The 18,211-nt window shown below is 39.9% G+C and overlaps 1 protein-coding gene across 3 annotated transcripts in view; it reads left to right on the top strand.

Annotated features, from left to right (window-relative positions):
• LOC124137949 (caskin-2-like) overlaps nt 1-18,211 on the top strand; it is a 232,591-nt gene that overhangs the window by 129,298 nt on the left and 85,082 nt on the right. The window contains exon 1 of one of the 3 annotated variants that reach the window (XM_046504427.2): nt 12,249-12,452. The exons of the other annotated variants lie outside the window; for them this stretch is intronic. Within the exon in view, the coding sequence (XP_046360383.2) occupies nt 12,377-12,452 (76 nt within the window). The 5' untranslated portion in view covers nt 12,249-12,376. Of the gene's footprint in view, nt 1-12,248; nt 12,453-18,211 lie in introns of those variants that run through there. 3 annotated transcript variants of the gene reach the window in all.

The following is an 18,211-nucleotide window of genomic DNA, read 5'->3' as shown; positions in this document are numbered from 1 at the left end:
GTATATGCCCTATGGAAACATTCTCAGATTTTAATCTGAACGTAGTTTCTGCTGGACCTGTGCTTCGGACGACTGGTTGAGGGGTCACAGGCTATGTGTATGTCTGTGTGTGCGAGAGTAGAAGTTATGTATTAAACTGAAATGGTCATGTGTTTCACTGTGCGTATATTCCCTGATGCTTTCATGTTACAGTGTAGACGGGAAAGATTATGCTGTATGTACATGTTGCCATGTCAGTTGTGTATGTCAGTCACTTAAGACAATCTACTGGTCCAACACTTCAGGTTTTTGTCACATACAGTGAAACCCTCTTAATATGGACAGTACCATTCAAGCTGAAATAGTCCGGATTACCAATATCAGGATTAAAGAATCATAGGTGTTTTATGATATCGCCCCAGTTTCATATAAAGCAGTGATTCAGGATCAACAAGGTCCCGACTATCAGTGTATAACTGGTAGGGTATTTTATCACTGCTCACTGTGTTCTCACACACATCTCAGCACAGAGTGGTATAACTTTATATATTCACTTACTGCATGAGTGGCCAGCTTGGCCGAGACAGGGAGGTGATACAACAACATATGTCACTAAGCGTCATCAGGACCCTAGCCTACTGTCAGCCAATGTGGACACACCCATTGTCAGTGGAATATACAATCACAGACACTGTAGGGTGCAGTTCAGGATATACCTGCTGGTGTCTTGTAGACTTGCACAAGTCTCTAAGGCAATAATTATTAGTTTAATTCATGTTCTAGATTATGTAAATAATAAGAGCAAGTTGTCCCTATTAGAGACTGGAGTCCACATATCTAGACTTACCTATTAGGAGGATAGAATTACTACACATCCATGGACTTTTCTTTCAGTACAGCCTTGGTGCAAGGCTAGGCGTCTTGTAGCGTGGTCATTAAATAGTTCAACAAAAACGTCTGCTTGAGGTCTGTTAAATGTTTTGAACTTTATTAAAATTTTGTGTTAGATGATAAAAGTTTTGTTTTGAAGTTATATATCAGCTTGATGAACGTAAGTATTTTTGTATTGTCCCTTGAGTGTAATTTGGAAGAGTGATGGAATTGATAAAACACTTTAGCTGCACACATGCATCAGATAACTGCTGTAAAGGCTGACTTAGTTCTCTTTATGCAAAATGACTTGAAAAATTTAATTGTTCCCATGAGAGTGGTCCACGTGAACAAAGTGCTTTGTATAGCATGTATGCTGTTGTGTGGGACTTGACATGGACGTTGTGTATGTAGAGACTTCTCAGTGAGGTGCGTCTGGTTCACGTGGGAAATGCTGGTGATGGGACACATACACAGATCACCAAGGTAAGACACTGGTCCTGCACACAGGTGGCATCTGGGAACTAACACAGGGACAGCCAGATATGTGCTGCTGTGATCGGCAGCTGGTTTTCATGCCACTTGGGTTTGTGCATATAATAATTCCGGGGTAGAATAGGTCTTCAGCAACCCATACTTGCCGTAAAAGGCGACTATGCTTGTCGTAAAAGGCGACTAGCGGGATCTGGTGGTTAGACTCGCTGACTTGGTTGATCGATCCCAATTGCGTGGATCAATGCTCATGATGTCAATCACTGGATTGTCTGGTCCAGACTCGATTATGTTACAGACCGCTGTTATATAGCTGGAATATTGCTGAGTGCGGCGTTAAACAACAACAACAACAAAAAAAGTAGCATATAATACCTTGAAATGATGCTGATGACTTGTAGGATGGAGAGATATAGTTTTTACTCTGATGACAAATAGGAGAAGATAGTCATGATGGCTGCTTTACTTGGATGTTGCTAGTTTCGATGACTCAGGGCCACATTTCGCAAAGCGATAGTAGCGCTAACATGGTCGTAACTCCAATACTTCAAGATAGACTTACGACAGTTGTAGCAATATGATCGCTTTTTGAAATGGAGGCTGGAACTTACTGTCCATTAATTCCTTTTCCCAGAAGCCATGTGGTCTAAGTGTTCCCTGCGAAGTTCAGGGTTAGAATTGGCCTCCAGCCATCCATGCTTGTCGTAAGAGGTGACTAATGGGATCGGGTGGTCAGGCTGGCTCACCTGGTTGAGGCATATCATCATCCCCTAGTTGTGTAAATTGTACTCATGATGACAGTCACTTGATTATCTGGTCTAGAATTGATTATTTGTGCAGTTGAACAACAAACAAGTTTATATACTGAAATCGGTATCATGGGTTCGAATCCAGCTTCATCCTGGTTTGTCAGCATCATCCCCCGTAGTTCATATAAAAGGTGCTTTATTGGCCTAAGGGGGCATGGGTGCTCTAGTCTTCTAAGGTACCCCAAGTCGCTGTGCAGAGTTGTTTCCTTGGGCGTTCCAGAAACTTATCATCATAGGTTTGGATCCCAGATTCGCTCTGATTATGTTTTCTTATTTGTCAGCACCATACTCATTCTAGTGGCATGCATGACTTCAGGCTTTCCTCCCACATTAGGCAAATCACAACTTGAATGCATTGTCCTCCACTCATTCACCTCAGTCTTGTCATATGGTATCTGGTCTACCATCTCCAGCTGCATGTTTTAGTCACTGTGAGTGCTGCATGCATGACCTGTATGTCCTCAACTGCTGCTGAAAAGTGGATTTGAAACAAAATATTGTTTTAGGATGAAAATAATTGTGACCACTTTGAGATGAAAGATGGAGCTTTATTTAAGAAAGGCTGATGCATAATGCCTATCTTAGAATGGTGGTTGCAAAATGTTTAAATGGAAACTCTCTTATTCTGATACTAACACTTATCTTGTCTCCTTCCTGTCTTTCCTGCCTCCCAAGGCAAGGGAGTTATCTGACTATAAAAATCCAGTTCCCACCCTTTGCCAAACTAGGCTGGAATTGCAAAGTTATGTTTTGGTTGGACTAATGAGTCTATGCATAGTCCAATCAGATTGTGTAACGAAATCGACATCCAGTGCAGATTTAGGTCACTGCAGGATTTGCAAAGCATTTGTACCATCAACTGGGCGTCTACAGATCCAAATCTTTTGATGTTTTGAATCAAGGTGCTCAAATAATTTGATGCATTTTCCGAGGGTAAGACCCATTTTATAACATATCAATCTTTATTATTGATCAGACCACCTTGACTGGGCGCCACCATTTTGTTTGAATCAAATGCAAGTAATATGATAGGGAGAATCTGATTGGTCAATAGGAGGGACAAAACTCATAAGAGCCACTGGTGGCGCTACGATAAAGCCATGGAATTCCAGCTTAGTTCAGCAAGGGTGGAAACTTGACATTTAAAGTCAGTTAACTCCCTTGCCTCAGGAAGATGTGTAGTTCGGAACTTGTGTGGGGGCCATGTAAGGCGGTAATGTTCCCAGCTATCTGGATAGGGGAAGCTGACTTAAAATCAGTCTGGTGTAGAACTACGTTGAAGTTGTTTGTAGACCATGCACTGCTACGAGACATTGGCTCTACATTCCTCAACACAGGGTCTTATTTATTTGTTCCAAATAGACCAATTTGTCTGTGGTTAATGCCCTACTTTATTTTGCCTTTAACAAACAACAAACTCATTTTCTCCCCATTAGGTTCCAAACAGAAGGTCCATTAATTCTGAGTTAGGTATTGGATGATGGTGGTAGTGAAATGCAGCTGAAATTAACGAGCTGATGTCTCAATCATTATCAGTCAGTGGAGGGTTTTATTAGGGTCTGGTGTGGGAGGAGCTTTTCAAGATGGCTCCAGATTAAATATAGTTCACAGGGTTGCGTGTAAGGTTGACGCGGACTGGCTTATCATATGGAAGCCTCAATAGTTACTTAATTGATTTGAAATGCCTATCAGTTTAAGTGGGCAATGGCCCACTAAGGTTGACTGAAGCATGAAATGAAGGAGATTCTTTAGATCTCTTGGGCAACTTAAGCATTTCTCTAATTGTTTTCAATATTGGATTGTGAATATATCTGTGTTGAACCCTATGTATGACTTGTGTCTTTACTATCCTTAAGAAAATTGGTATTTTATGTTTTTTTTGTAAATTTGGAAAAATAGCAAAATTACCATTTATATCAATTATTGACATCCAGTTCAGTAGATTTAGAAAGGGAAGCTGTTAAATATGTAACATGACTGGTCGTGAAAGATATAACTGATTGAAAATGTGAATTGATATATTCATGTAAAATATCAGAGATATGAACAAATTCAAACCTTCAAAACTTAAGGTTTTATCCTAAATATCCAGTAAAAAATTTCCAACATTATCAGTGAGACTGACTTTAGTGAGAACAGTAGTATCTTTATTGTGACAAGGAGTGACAGGCCAACTAGAACAAATCATCTCCTGTACAACAAGTCAGCACAACACTACTCCCATTTAGGAAACAGAATTCGGGTGTGCATCCAAAATGAACTTTTAAACCTTGATTAGATCTGAGAGGGTTGATGTCTGGACCCAAGGGGGAAAAGGCAGGGGTCCTCTCATAAAGACTGGCGTATTCCCAGAAGAAAGATCACTGAGGCCCCCACACACAGGGCTTGTGTCATCCCTGCAGTGAGAGGGGCTGGTCATCATGCTTGATTTACTGGATTAAAAACATCAATGGCTGACTGCTAATTGCCCTGGTCTGGCTTGGATCGGGAAGGTTGTAGGCCTGATAGTGTTTTAGTAGGTAAGGAACACAACCTGATTGCCTTAATTACTGCCATGTGGTTGAAATTAGGCCAGGGAACAGAACATGTGCCTTGTAGTTCCAACATTGGCAATTGATGCAAGATGTCAGATTTGTCAACCACAATAATCTTGGCTTTTGTTTGTGTGTGACGAGCATTGCACATGCTTTGTCTGCATCTGAGTTCATTTGTATTCACGAAAGACGTAATTTACATGACACATTTCATTGTAAGAAACGTATTTATCATAGAAAACATTTCATACAATGAATATGTCATGTAACTTTTGCAGCTTTGTTCGAAACCGTTAATCATAAAGCTCATTGGAATTCTGGTTCATAATGAAGGTCCCCAGCAACCTTGTTAGATCCGGTGGTCAGACCCTCTGACTTAGTTGATTGCCTGTCATTGTATCCCAATTGCGTAGATTGATGTTCATGTCAATCACTGGATTGTCTGGTCCAGATTTTATTGTTCACAGGCCGCCATCATACAGCTGGAATATTGTGTAGTGTGTCGTTAAACAACAAACCAACAACAAAAACAAGAAGTTGCTAATCCAGATGATTTCAGTGTGAGGGCATTTCCCTGATTGAGGGTGTTTCACTGTATTTCATCATACAAGGTTCTACCTTGGCATCATCCCCCAATTTCATCTGTGTACCTGAGGTCACAACGACCTGACGAGGTCAGTGTGTGTCCAGGTAGACCTTAATGTAAACAAGGACAGGTGACAACAGGCCATGCCTAGCTGTCAGCCACCAGGTAGAGGAGACTACCTCAGTGAGCATAAACACACATGACTCACCCACCGCCAGTGGAGATTGTGTGTACGTGAGAAGCAGGCCGGAACTAGGATACTTGGCAGATGTAGTAGGGCCAGAAGCCTCCATTCATGTAGGATCATTTTCCGTTTTGATCTTTGATAAATACATGCTTCTACTTGCTGGTCCAAAATGTTGTTCTGCCTTGCTGTGTGCATTATGCACTGACACAATGCCTTCTACAGGACAACAAGTTTGAGTACACATTAAAAAATACCCTAGCCATATCGTCCTGGTCTTTGAGGTACATACACCAAGGAGTGCACATGTTGTAGTGTTGCTGTTCTATGTTGAGCGTACTGGTCGGATGGGGAATCCATGTTTATGTCGGTTTGAGGTAGGTCTTATGTGTCATATCTCCCAATTAATGTCAGTCCTTTCAGATTTGACTTTATATCTTCAGATGTGACAAGAGTAGATGGAAGGGAAATGTTTATACCCACTGACTTCCACTTTCCCACTCTTAATATTGGTTTGTCAGTTGTATATTGAAATTAAAACTGTATGTAATGTCTTTCATAAAGGGATTTATGTTGGGTTTTTTCATTTTATTCCCTGAAAAGAATTTCCGATTTGATAGGCAAACATTAACGAGGATTCCATGTCTATGTTTGGCTTGTGTGTGGACAGATGTCTTCTTGTTGACAGCTGTATTCTTTGAACAGTTGTATTCTTGTTGACAGTTGTATACTTGTTGACAGTTGTATTCTTGTTGACAGTTGTAATCTTGTTGACAGTTGTATTCTTGGAACAGTTGTATTCTTGTTGACAGTTGTAGTCTTGGTGACAGTTGTATTCTTGTTGAAAGTTGTATTCTTGTTGACAGCTGTAGTCTTGGTGACAGTTGTATTCTTGTTGACAGTTATATTCTTGTTGACAGCTGTAGTCTCGGTGATAGTTGTATTCTTGTTGACAGCTGTAGTCTCGGTGATAGTTGTATTCTTGTTGACAGTTGTATTCTTGGTGACAGTCATTTTGTTTAACGTTACTGTGCTTGTCAGTCATTGGTCATGTCTTACCTTTAGTTCGACTTTAGAGTGAGGTTGGTCAATATCAAACAGAAATATCACTTGTACATATTTTCTTCTGGGTGCTAGTTTAGTTAAGGATTCTGAAAACATATTTCTGATATTGCAGCTTTAGATTTAGATCAAGTGGTGGTAGGATAGCCAAGTGGTTACAGCATCGCTTTGGATCCAGGTTCGAATCTTAACAAAAACACATTAGCAGAGCTTATTCTGAATGTTGCCTTCTGGGACATAAAACTACACTCACTCACTCAAGACAAGGGAGATAAGCAAAGCATATATAGACTACATCTAAATGATTCCACAAATCATTGCAATGTCAAGGTGACTTGAAGCTGCTTTGCCTATTTCATATTGAACTGTGTTATCTTTAGATCAATATGGTAGGTGGATGTCTTCATGCTGTGACAGTCATGCATGCACTTAATCATGGTCTATATATAGATTTTGTACGCCAAGACACCGTGATAAACCTACAAGAGTATATTTACATATCTTGATAATATCTATTTCAAAAGACCCCCAATACTATCAACAGCATATAATTTCCTACACGTTGGTGTAACATGTATGTATGTAGTTCTCACCCAGATCACGTCCTAGCTGATTCAAAGCATGGTACGACATTAAACTGCCTTCATTACATGGAATGTCTTGAGTGATGGCTTCAATTCTCCTTCTGTCCAAGACACATGGGGACGTGTGTAGGATAACAAAACTGTAGTTTCAGTGTGACAAAATATACAAAGCACGATCTGTAATTGAGAAAATGGTATTAATTCTTGTGCAATCAGCTGATGTCTCAGTTTAACAAGTAAAACGAGAGACGAAGAATTGTGAATGTTTTTTTTTTTATGGTAAGTTTGAACAAATGTGCTCAAGGTAATTTTGGTGGAGACATTAATTGTTTTTATGATTACCTGACGGCTGTTGGTATTGGGTTATCATAATGCAATCCCTTCTGGAATAATGACCTGGTGTGCTGTTGATAACCGCAATGGGCCTTGCATCTGTGTGTTGTACATGCTGTGTAGATTTCTGAAATGCATACCTGAGAGTGGAATGCACATGATTTATGACCAGAGAATGGGACAACAAAGGGGAAATGTCTTCAAGTTGGGCTCCTAACTTGAGAGGTTGAGGCTGAGACAGTATGTAATGAACATCTCACTGACAGCCCACCATATCACTGAGACACAGGTGTGCAGTGAAATAGACGACTTTTGAATGAAATAAACAGAAAAGGTTATAGGATAAGCACCTGTTGAAGATTCTGTGCCACTTCTGGGAACAATATGATTGCTCAAGGCGGGACCGGTAGATTAATACTACTTTCAATGAGACATTAAACCCAATTTCACATACTTCTTTAGAAATTTGAAATTTATAATTATCTTTTTCAAGTTTACACGTTTGATCTTGGTGAAAAAGGTAATATTATGAGATATATTTATTTAGCATCCAGCATTTTAGATCCTTTGATGTCAGTATTATTTCCGTAATATTGTGTTGATTTCTTTTTATTCCACAAATTAAGAGGACATTATTAGAAAGATAAGATAAGACTTTATAATCTCAAGGGACATTCTAACACTAAAATGGGAAGAAAGAAAATATGTGACATTAGAATATGAACACCAGAAACTAAGACACTAATAGGGCTGGGATGATAGTACACCAACCGTGCGATCCGATACGTATCACAATACCTGGTTCAGGATTCAATATGTATCAGGATACATGTGTGTGCTCTTATCTGTGGTCCCTAAGCAATATTTTCATAGGCAGGATGGCCAAATACCTAGCACACTGACGATTTACAGTTGGCAGAATCAAGTATAGCACAATGTATTAGAATATTTACTTTTTCACTACTAAATTTCACCACTAATTAGTGTTTGGTGTAACAGCCATTAAAGAAAATATTTAAGGTATGAATCAATATTTTTTACTTAATGTGTGACTGTGATCGATACTTGTGTCAGGAAGTAAAATATCGTGATCTACCTATGCATTGGTGTATCATCCCACCATCACTTACTAATATAACCACAGGTAAAAAATGTAGAAAATTGGACATTATCATGGTGACGATAAGGAATGGTATTTAAAAAGTGTCTGTCTCTGTCTGTCTGTCTGTGGTGTGTGTATGTCTGTGTGTGGTGTGTGTCTGTCTGTCTGTCTGTCTGTGGTGTGTGTATGTCTGTGTGTGGTGTGTGTCTGTCTGTCTGTCTGTGGTGTGTGTATGTCTGTCTGTGTGGTGTGTGTCTGTCTGTCTGTCTGTCTGTGGTGTGTGTATGTCTGTGTGTCTGTGTCTGTCTGCCTGTGTCTGTGTGTGTGCTGTAAAGAGAATATGATTACACTTAATGTGTTTATGATTAAGCCACTGTGTGTATCATGTGAAAATATATGATGCCTACCTTCAGTGAATAGGTTTAATGAGTTAAAGCAGTGTCCCAGCTGAGCAGCTGAGTTATTTATTATGAGTTAAATGAGCATACCATGCAACAATGTTGTGTTCATGTCATCTGCAAAAGCAGTGTTGTATTTTAATACTTAATTAATGTTAATCATTTTGAGATGTTCCCTTGATGAGATTTGACCTTTAACCTTCTATCAGAATGATCACATGCATCTATTGTTTATCTACTTAGGAACCTGAGAGTTACCTCCCTTGAGCCATGTGCTTTCCTTTTGGCAACAAGTGCAAAAGATAAGGCACTATCATGGACCATTGCTGTGATATTTGATAAGAGTCTTTACAGCTAGCATTATCACGTCTTTTAAGCAGATGTGGACACAGAAACTGCACTTTGTACGCTTTATCTGGATATGTTGATCTATTAAAAGTTTATGAATTTGATGGGCTATAGCTATCAAGTTGATCATCAGGCTGTTGTCATATCTGAACACTCTGTGTTCATCCTTGATTTACAAGATATATTGTATTTCATTGAAAAAAGTTGTAAACATTTTTGATCACTAAGACAGTTTATGAGCTGTGAATATTATTTTGAAAGTTACAAAATCTAGAAATTTTGGTAAGGCCTGAAAAGAAAAGGTGTTTTAGAAGTCAGTCAATCATTGCCCCTGTGTGACACATATCTCATTGTTTGAACAAACTTTGAAAGAACGCTTCTCGCCAGCTTCCTTTTATGAGAGTAAAGTTTACGTATGAGCGTAAAGGTGTACTTAAAAACCTCAGCGGAACTAATAAGAATTGGATGGAAAAGACGTTCTTGCTGCGTCATGAGTAAGGAATCTGTATTTCCATGAATTTAGCAGGCAATTAGTCAAGGGATGCCGTCTTTGAATGCCAAAACAAAGATGTTTAGGTGGTAAACATTTTGCTGTAATAAGAGTATTTTGGGAGGAGATTGTAATGAGGAATTTAGGCAGCAATGTGCTTTACACCTGTGAGGAGAGCTTCAGGATTCTCCAGATATCTGTAAACAGGGGAATGAAGGATTTGTCTCGCATGTTTCACAGCTTTTGTACAATTGAAGGGGTCTCATGTGGCAGATCCAGTGTCGGTTCCATACCAGGCGTGTTGGTTTGAAAGAAACAAATTATTGAAGTCTTCTTTGAACTATTCCAGATACTGATGTTTTTATAATCAAATATGATCAATCAGTTACCATGTACAGGTGGTGTGATTGATCACAGATGTCCATAATCAAGTATGTCATAAAATGTGATATTTTTATGCACAATGTTCAATTATTCCTGTAAATAATTGAACATAAACATATTTTCATCAATGTGAAAGATATCATGTATTTGTGGAATAGGATTTGTATGATATCAGAGGTTCTTTGACATACTATTTCTGGAAAGTACCAGAAGAAAAGCAACTGATTATTATCATTGATTGATTGGTTGGAAGAACCAATTGTAACCAATGATTAAAACCATGTTTCTGTTCCTAGCAGTGTCATCAGCCTTATCTGTGTCTGTGGTTGTCATGGTCACAATTATCATCAAGTCTCAGTACATCATCGAAATAGCATCTTTCCGAGGCAAGAGAATTAAATGACTTTAAAAGTCCAGTTTTCACCCTTACCGTACTAGGCTGGAATTACTGGGCTCGATCGTAGAGCCACCAGTGGCTATTACCAGTTATGTCCCTGCTAAGCCTCTCCTATGGACCAATCGGATTCCACCTCTCATATCACTTGTGTTTGCTTCACACAAAATGGTGGACGACTGTCATACAGGGTGGATGATACAGGGTGGAACCAACAGTCAGTTAGTGATGGTCATACAGGGTGGATGATACAGGGTGGATGATACAGGGTGGAACCAACAGTCAGTTAGTGATGGTGATACAGGGTAGGTGATACAGGGTGGAACCAAGAGTCAGTTAGTGATGGTCATACAGGGTGGGTGATACAGGGTGGAACCAAGAGTCAGTTAGTGATGGTCATACAGGGTGGATGATACAGGGTGGATGATACAGGGTGGAACCAACAGTCAGTTAGTGATGGTCATACAGGGTAGGTGATACAGGGTGGAACCAAGAGTCAGTTAGTGATGGTCATACAGGGTGGGTGATACAGGGTGGAACCAAGAGTCAGTTAGTGATGGTCATACAGGGTGGATGTTTCAGGGTGAAACCAAGGGTCAGTTAGTGATGGTCGACCAGGGTGGGGTGATACAGGGTGGAACCAAGAGTCAGTTAGTGATGGTCATACAGGGTGGGTGATACAGGGTGGAACCAAGAGTCAGTTAGTGATGGTCATACTGGGTGGATGATACAGGGTGGAACCAACAGTCAGTTAGTGATGGTCATACCGGGTAGGTGATACAGGGTGGAACCAAGAGTCAGTTAGTGATGGTCATACAGGGTGGGTGATATAGGGTGGAACCAAGAGTCAGTTAGTGATGGTGTTACAGGGTGGATGATATAGGGTGGAACCAAGAGTCAGTTAGTGATGGTGTTACAGGGTGGGTGATACAGGGTGGAACCAAGAGTCAGTTAGTGATGGTCATACAGGGTGGGTGATATAGGGTGGAACCAAGAGTCAGTTAGTGATGGTCATACAGGGTGGGTGATACAGGGTGGAACCAAGAGTCAGTTAGTGATGGTCATACAGGGTGGATGATACAGGGTGGAACCAAGAGTCAGTTAGTGATGGTCATACAGGGTAGGGGATACAGGGTGGAACCAAGAGTCAGTTAGTGATGGTCATACAGGGTGGGTGATACAGGGTGAAACCAAGAGTCAGTTAGTGATGGTCATACAGGGTGGGTGATATAGGGTGGAACTTGTCCTGCACTTGTTGCTGTGCCAGTAATTATTTTAACTACTATATATGATATGGATAAATGTCCCAAGTTTATTTCCTGCTGAGCTGCATTGTATTGTTTGCTTTGAAATAAACAATCAGCCCTTAAAAAGAAAAATGTCTTTCACTTGTGGCCTTGAGAAAAAGCTGGAAACCAAATTTGTTTTCCTCCAGGATACAAACCCCTGTGAAAGCAATCAGCTCATTAAAATCTAGTTTTCCACGGAAATAAACACTGGAGTAAACTTAAAGATTTCAGATTTCTAAGCTCAAAATCAGATTTCTAAGAATAAACACCAAACCACAACTGTTCCCATGAAGTGCAGAGTGCATCTCTAAGCATCCGAGACGATATGCGAGACGATATGCAGAGGGAAACTGTGGTGGTGTATTTTTACCTCGCTTCTATTTCTGACCTCCCAACTCTCAGAGAGGGGCCAAACTGGCCTTGTGAAACTGGCAGGCGTAGATTTCACAGTGGTCGCTCCTGACAACAATACTGTGTAGATGGTGAAGCAGTGAGGATTTACCCCCAGTGTGAGATAATATCCCATATCTGATACGAGATGAAGTTTTGCCTGCCTCAGTGCCTGGCCGGCAAAAACTGTGTGAACTGCGCGGGAGCCAATCAAACCTCACAAGGTAAGGTGGTTGTTTTATCGAGGGAAAAACTCCCTTATCTCGTAAAAAAAACTTGATGCCCTCAACGGGATGTTGTACCTGTGGCCAAGTTTGATAAGTTGGACTCATTAGGAAATACCTGATGATGTTTTAGTACTGGTAAGTCAGTGTTGGTTCCCTTGACAACCTGGTGATGGTCTGAGTCAGGGTTGTCAGTGACAGATATAGTGAGAGACACAAGGGGATGGATGTTTCCCTGGCACATGATATTGATGACTTTGTCACGTTATCCAATGTAATAGCCCACTGCGTTTTGACATTGCAAATCAATATTTGTTTGACATTTCCTATCAATTGTTTAATTGAAGCTAGCTTCGACTGTCATCTGAACATGAAAAAACAACAACTTTTAAGATAAATGTGATCATTTCACTTGACAATTTATCCTTGTGAATAGAGTAACTCCATACCCAGAAATGGGACAAGAAATATAGATAAGAGTGTTTAGAAAGCTGATATTTGATGAAAGTAGGTTTTAAAAAATCCATGACATATGTAATAAACGCTCTGTTTGTTTGTCATGTGGGTAAAACGTCAGATACTCAGTACAAGTTGTGGATTACAGCTGTGTCAGTCTGACCAGGAACATGTGGTACCTACCAACTCAGACAATGTGTTTGCTATCATAGAATGACGTAAACAGTCACTAGGTCAAACAGGAGATGTCATCACAACCACTTGGGGGTGGCTGGGGGCAGGATATATATAGCCATAATTACCATGGGTGATGCTTGTGTAATATTGATAATAATAATGTGTGTACTTACGTTGTGCATGCTCAAAGCGCTGACATTATTACCTAGGGCAGTGGATCAGTGGCACTCGATTTTCATTCTCAGCTCCCTGTGGAGTATACAACCCAAGCTGTGTTGTCAGGTGCTAGAAGGTTACCAGTCATATTACCATCTCTTCCTATGGGGTATATATATTCTGTTTAACGTAGCAGCAGCATCACAAGACAGGAGATGTGCTTGTATATATAGATGGCAAGAAACTTGTGTAAGTTCGTTAATAAGTGCCTTGTAGTTTTGTTTGTGGATTGTGGAATGATTTTGGCATTGATTAAAAGGAAACTACCAGCATGGCTATTGGCTAAATATAGATTAGACACTCAATCAAACAAGTCTGACCACCCAATCCAATATGTGGCCTCTTCTGACCAGCATAGTTTTGCTAGGGACATCTTCTAACCTGGATTCCCCGTTGGGTTTAGAAGTAAAGCATGAATGTCAGGCATGTCAGAGGGTCTTTGTCATTGCCCAATGTTAAAATGTAAAGACTTCGGGTTCCAGGAATCAAATAGGAGCAAACCTCAAAGATCCCAGGACCCTCCTAAATGTGAACACTTTAATTCATGTGACTATTGTTATATGTTAAGATGTTTTCACTTGTTTGTTTAAAGAAAAGAAAAAATGACTAGAAGCCACATTGTATATATCGTGAAGGACATGTTATATACATCACTTTCGCCCTGGGATAGGGTACAGGGAAAGTGAACCACATGTCCTGACTGTTAACTTCTAATTACATCTGGGGTGCCACAGAAGCTGGTATGGATGGAATGTGTTGTTCTGCTAGTAGTATAACATCCTCATGCTACTTGTCTGCAACATATCCACAGGAAAACAGAATGGGATTACAGTTTGAATTCTTCCAGTAATTAGATAAGCAGTTTCTTATTCTGCTTCAAAATTGTCAGCATGACTATGATGAGATTTATTTCTGTCTTAACAGTGGATTTAAACCAGATGTAAATATGATTCATTAGGATAACTACTAGTTAGATGGATGTGAATGTTTGGGCATCGAACTTTGTATGTCCAGATTTTTGTCTTCAGTTCATATAGAATAATTCATTAATTTATTATGTTTATTGTCCTGCTTAATAAACATGATTGATAATATGTTTGTTTAATAAGTTGGAAACCAAGTTTGAAAATATGTCCTATAATGACCCGGGTTCGATTCCCGACATGTGTGAAGCCCATTTCTGGTGTCCCCCGCCATGATATTGCTGGAATATTGCTAAAAGCGGCGTAAAACGATACTCACTCACTTTATAGAGGGAAATATAGTCCAGGTTTCAAACCCATGATGATAGACTTTTGGCACACCTAAGGGATTCAATGTCCTTGTTTGAAGTACTCAGACAAGTTATAATTTAAGCAGAAGAACTATCATCACAACCCCTTCAAAGATGCATTGTAAAATGCCATTCTCAGTGGAGAACCCAGGCCCCTGAAAGCGAGCATGTACAAAGTTGTAAACTGCAGTAGTGTCACTTCTGACAAGTTGAACAAGTATAGTTCAGTGGCTACCCATGTGTGTCCGGACACCGCTGTTGGGTAATATACATACACGTGTGAACTGGGTCCCCTCTCAGAACACAATGATAATAAGTTACGCTCAACTGAGCCTTGTCACTTGCCATCATCTTAATTATGGCAGTGCAAATACTTGTCACACACGTTAACAAGTTGGGTGCGAGTTAGTCTATTTCATTGTGTGTATTCGGATATGTTTGTCAGGTGCTCCATAATTGATTTTTGACTGCGTCAACTTTGTGAAAACTTTGTGACAGAGTTGTTTAACAGCTCATGAACTGATCCTGTTCAAGCTTGACCTGATCTGGGTTTTTAGGATGTAGTTTGAATGACCATTTTTTATCAAAAATATAATTGTTTCAGCAATTGATGGCTGAGTGAGATTTGATTTGTGTGAAGTTTTGATAATTTTGGTGTCTTAAGTTCAACTGACATAATAGCCAGACATATGTATGCAGTGTTTGAGTCCTTGGGTCCTTGGGTCCTTTGGTCCTTGGGTCCCTAATGTTTGCTGCTATTTTTTTTTTTATTCTAGGGACCTCTACATCTGTTACTTCTAACACATTGGGGTCATGACGAGGACCCCTAAACTTTCATGCTCAATTTCAAACACTTGTGTGTGTATCAAAGATCCCTTTGTCTCTCAAGTAGCACACACCTTCTGTCCAGAGCGGCACAGTTTCAGAAGGGTAATGTTCCACAGGGGCTAAGGGGCGGTCGGGTAGCGGTCGGTTAAAGCGTTCGCTCCTCACGCCGAAGACCCGGGTTCGATTCCCGACATGGGTACAATGTGTGAAGCCCATTTCTGGTGTCCCCCGCCGTGATATTGCTGGAATATTGCTAAAAGCTGCGTAAAACCGTACTCACTCACTCACTCCACAGGGGCTAACCAAGATTTTCCTGTGTGGAAGTCAGGATATCAGTGATGAGTGATGGGTCCAGGTATCAAGTATCAGGTAAAACTGAAATATCTTCCACCTCATGTACATATCACATATGTCACACACATGATCTACACTGAGGTACCTGTTGGTAGCTTGACACTTGTTTACAAGATACTTGCCAGGGGAGACTATTGACTAGATATACTGGTCCTTGAGGGAGATACAAGAAAACTAATGTTTACTTGATGCTTATGAGATCATTCCTAAAGGCTAAAAAGCAGAGACAGCTTTGTTAAATTCAGGGGAGACAACTCTGTTAAACACAGGGGTGTCTCCTCTATTAAACACAGGGGAGACAACTCCCTTAAATACAGGGGAGACAGCTCTGATAAATTCAGGGGAGACAACTCTGTTAAATACAAGGGAGACATCGGGGGAACAACTCTGTAAGACAGAAGTAGATACTGGCAGGAGTAGGACTTTGTTTAGATGAAACTTTTACTGGTTTGATACTTAGAAGGGGAACTATATGTATTGAGGAAGATATTTCCCATTTACTGGATACATATAGAGGGAGACATTTATTGGATGTATATTTTACAGAGTTGAAATGATTCCTGTTTTATACAATGAAACAAATCTGAAGCTTATTGGAAGTAAAATGATGTATGTGATGTCAAGTAAAAGCAAGTAGTTACTTTTTAGCTGTTGTACCATTTCAGATAAACTCTAGTAATATGAAAGTATCAGATGATCATGAACCTTTTTGAGTAGTATACTACATGACACCTGCGAGAAGATTAACCAACACGAGGATGAAAATCATTGTGGCTTAAATTCAGCTGGGGCATAAGTAAACTCATGATAAACACACACTTTGAGATAATTATGGCAAGCTTCTCCAACACTCCCCTTTTCTTCCCGTCAGTCAGTCTTATGTATAGTGTAGGCTAGGGAGAAAGCACATTGAATTCTCAGATACTGGTCTCCAAAGTATGCTGTTTGTGAAATCGGAGAAAGATAACGCCAGGCAATAAATTCTAGCCAAAGCCTGAATTCTCAAATTTCTAATTTTCTTTTTAATGCTGTCATGTTTCTTGCATCCTTCAACCTTGAGTCAAATTTTTGGTGGCAGAGATCCCTTGCATGTGGATTTGCGTCATGGAAATAGTGAAAACAAACCTTGACAAAACAAAACTAATTGAGGGAATCTGATGTTGGAATTATTAGGGGCTATTTTCAGAAGAATGCTAGGTTCATCTCAGTTTGAATGCATTCCCAAAGTTCTTAAGTATTATAGATCATATTTGAGAAACATTATTGATGAATATATCGCTTGCACCGACATCAGTATGTCTGTGAGAAGTGTATTACCTGTGTTGTATAATTACTGTCAGTGCAGAATAAGCCAGATAGACAGATAGATTGGACGTGCAGTACTCGGGTTACCTTCAACTTTCATCACCTCAGCGGGGCTTCTGGGTAACTTTCTATGCTGGTTGCCAGTCATAAGAGGCGATTTAATAGTTAGACTCAGTGACTTGGTTGATAGCCTGTCACCATGGATCATTGGTCATAATGTCAGTCACTGGATTGTCTGGTCCAGACTTTAGTATTGGCAGACTATGTCATATAGCTGCAGTATTACTGATTGCAGGGTTAAACAACAAATAAAAAAACAAATAACTTCTTACGAGGATATATATTATCTTAGGACATGTTTAGAACTCATTCAACTCTGGTAAAAATGAAAAGCAATTTGTTGAGGAAACAGAAATGAAAAAAACACTAATGTTGAGGTGAGGCAAACTGAAAACAGATGGATATACGCTGGTATTTTTTTTACTAATTTTGGAGGAGCAATTTGGGAGTGTTTATTTCATTTTCTATCAGCAGTGCGGAGATCTATTTCCTTAAGTACCCAGCTCTTGACTGTGGCTCTAGTTGCTAAATCGTGCCGTGAGCAACATGTTGAAAACTTCAACTGCTCTTTTGAGTAAAGACGTGGGAATGTAGAGAAGGTGGTTGTTTTTGCAGTGCTTTCTTACAACACCCATGTTGTGTGGCGGGAGCCCCGTGTGATACTCCTGCCACACGTCACATGCAGCGATAAAATCATTCACTCTGCACACTTGACAGGAGGCACTGAGTTGCATGTCATCCTTGTATTAACTACACATTTTTATGTCAGTCTTGTTTACGTGGAGCACAACTTTCCTTGTTATGGTAGCTGACGTCAGATTGCAGTGACGTGCATGTTGTTTGTTGTTATGATATTAGTTTATGTTGATCCATGTAGGTTATGTCTGCTTGTTGACATTGATGGTGTGTCTTTTGCAAAGATGGATTACTTGAAATGGATTTGTTGAAATTACACCTGACAAAATTATTTTTTTGAAACTGCTTATCAATTTGACCTTTATGAAAGTTTAAATAATAAGGCCACTCATAAAACACAAGACTACACAAAGGGGAACATGTAGCCTTGCTCAAAGGGTCACTGAAAGATAAA

This window comes from Haliotis rufescens, unplaced genomic scaffold, assembly GCF_023055435.1.
Source record: "Haliotis rufescens isolate VD_foot unplaced genomic scaffold, xgHalRufe1.0.p SCAF_20, whole genome shotgun sequence".
Classification (NCBI taxonomy): Eukaryota; Metazoa; Mollusca; class Gastropoda; order Lepetellida; family Haliotidae; genus Haliotis; species Haliotis rufescens.
Note: the sequence above shows the minus strand (reverse complement) of the source record. Positions and strands in the feature narration are given on the sequence as shown.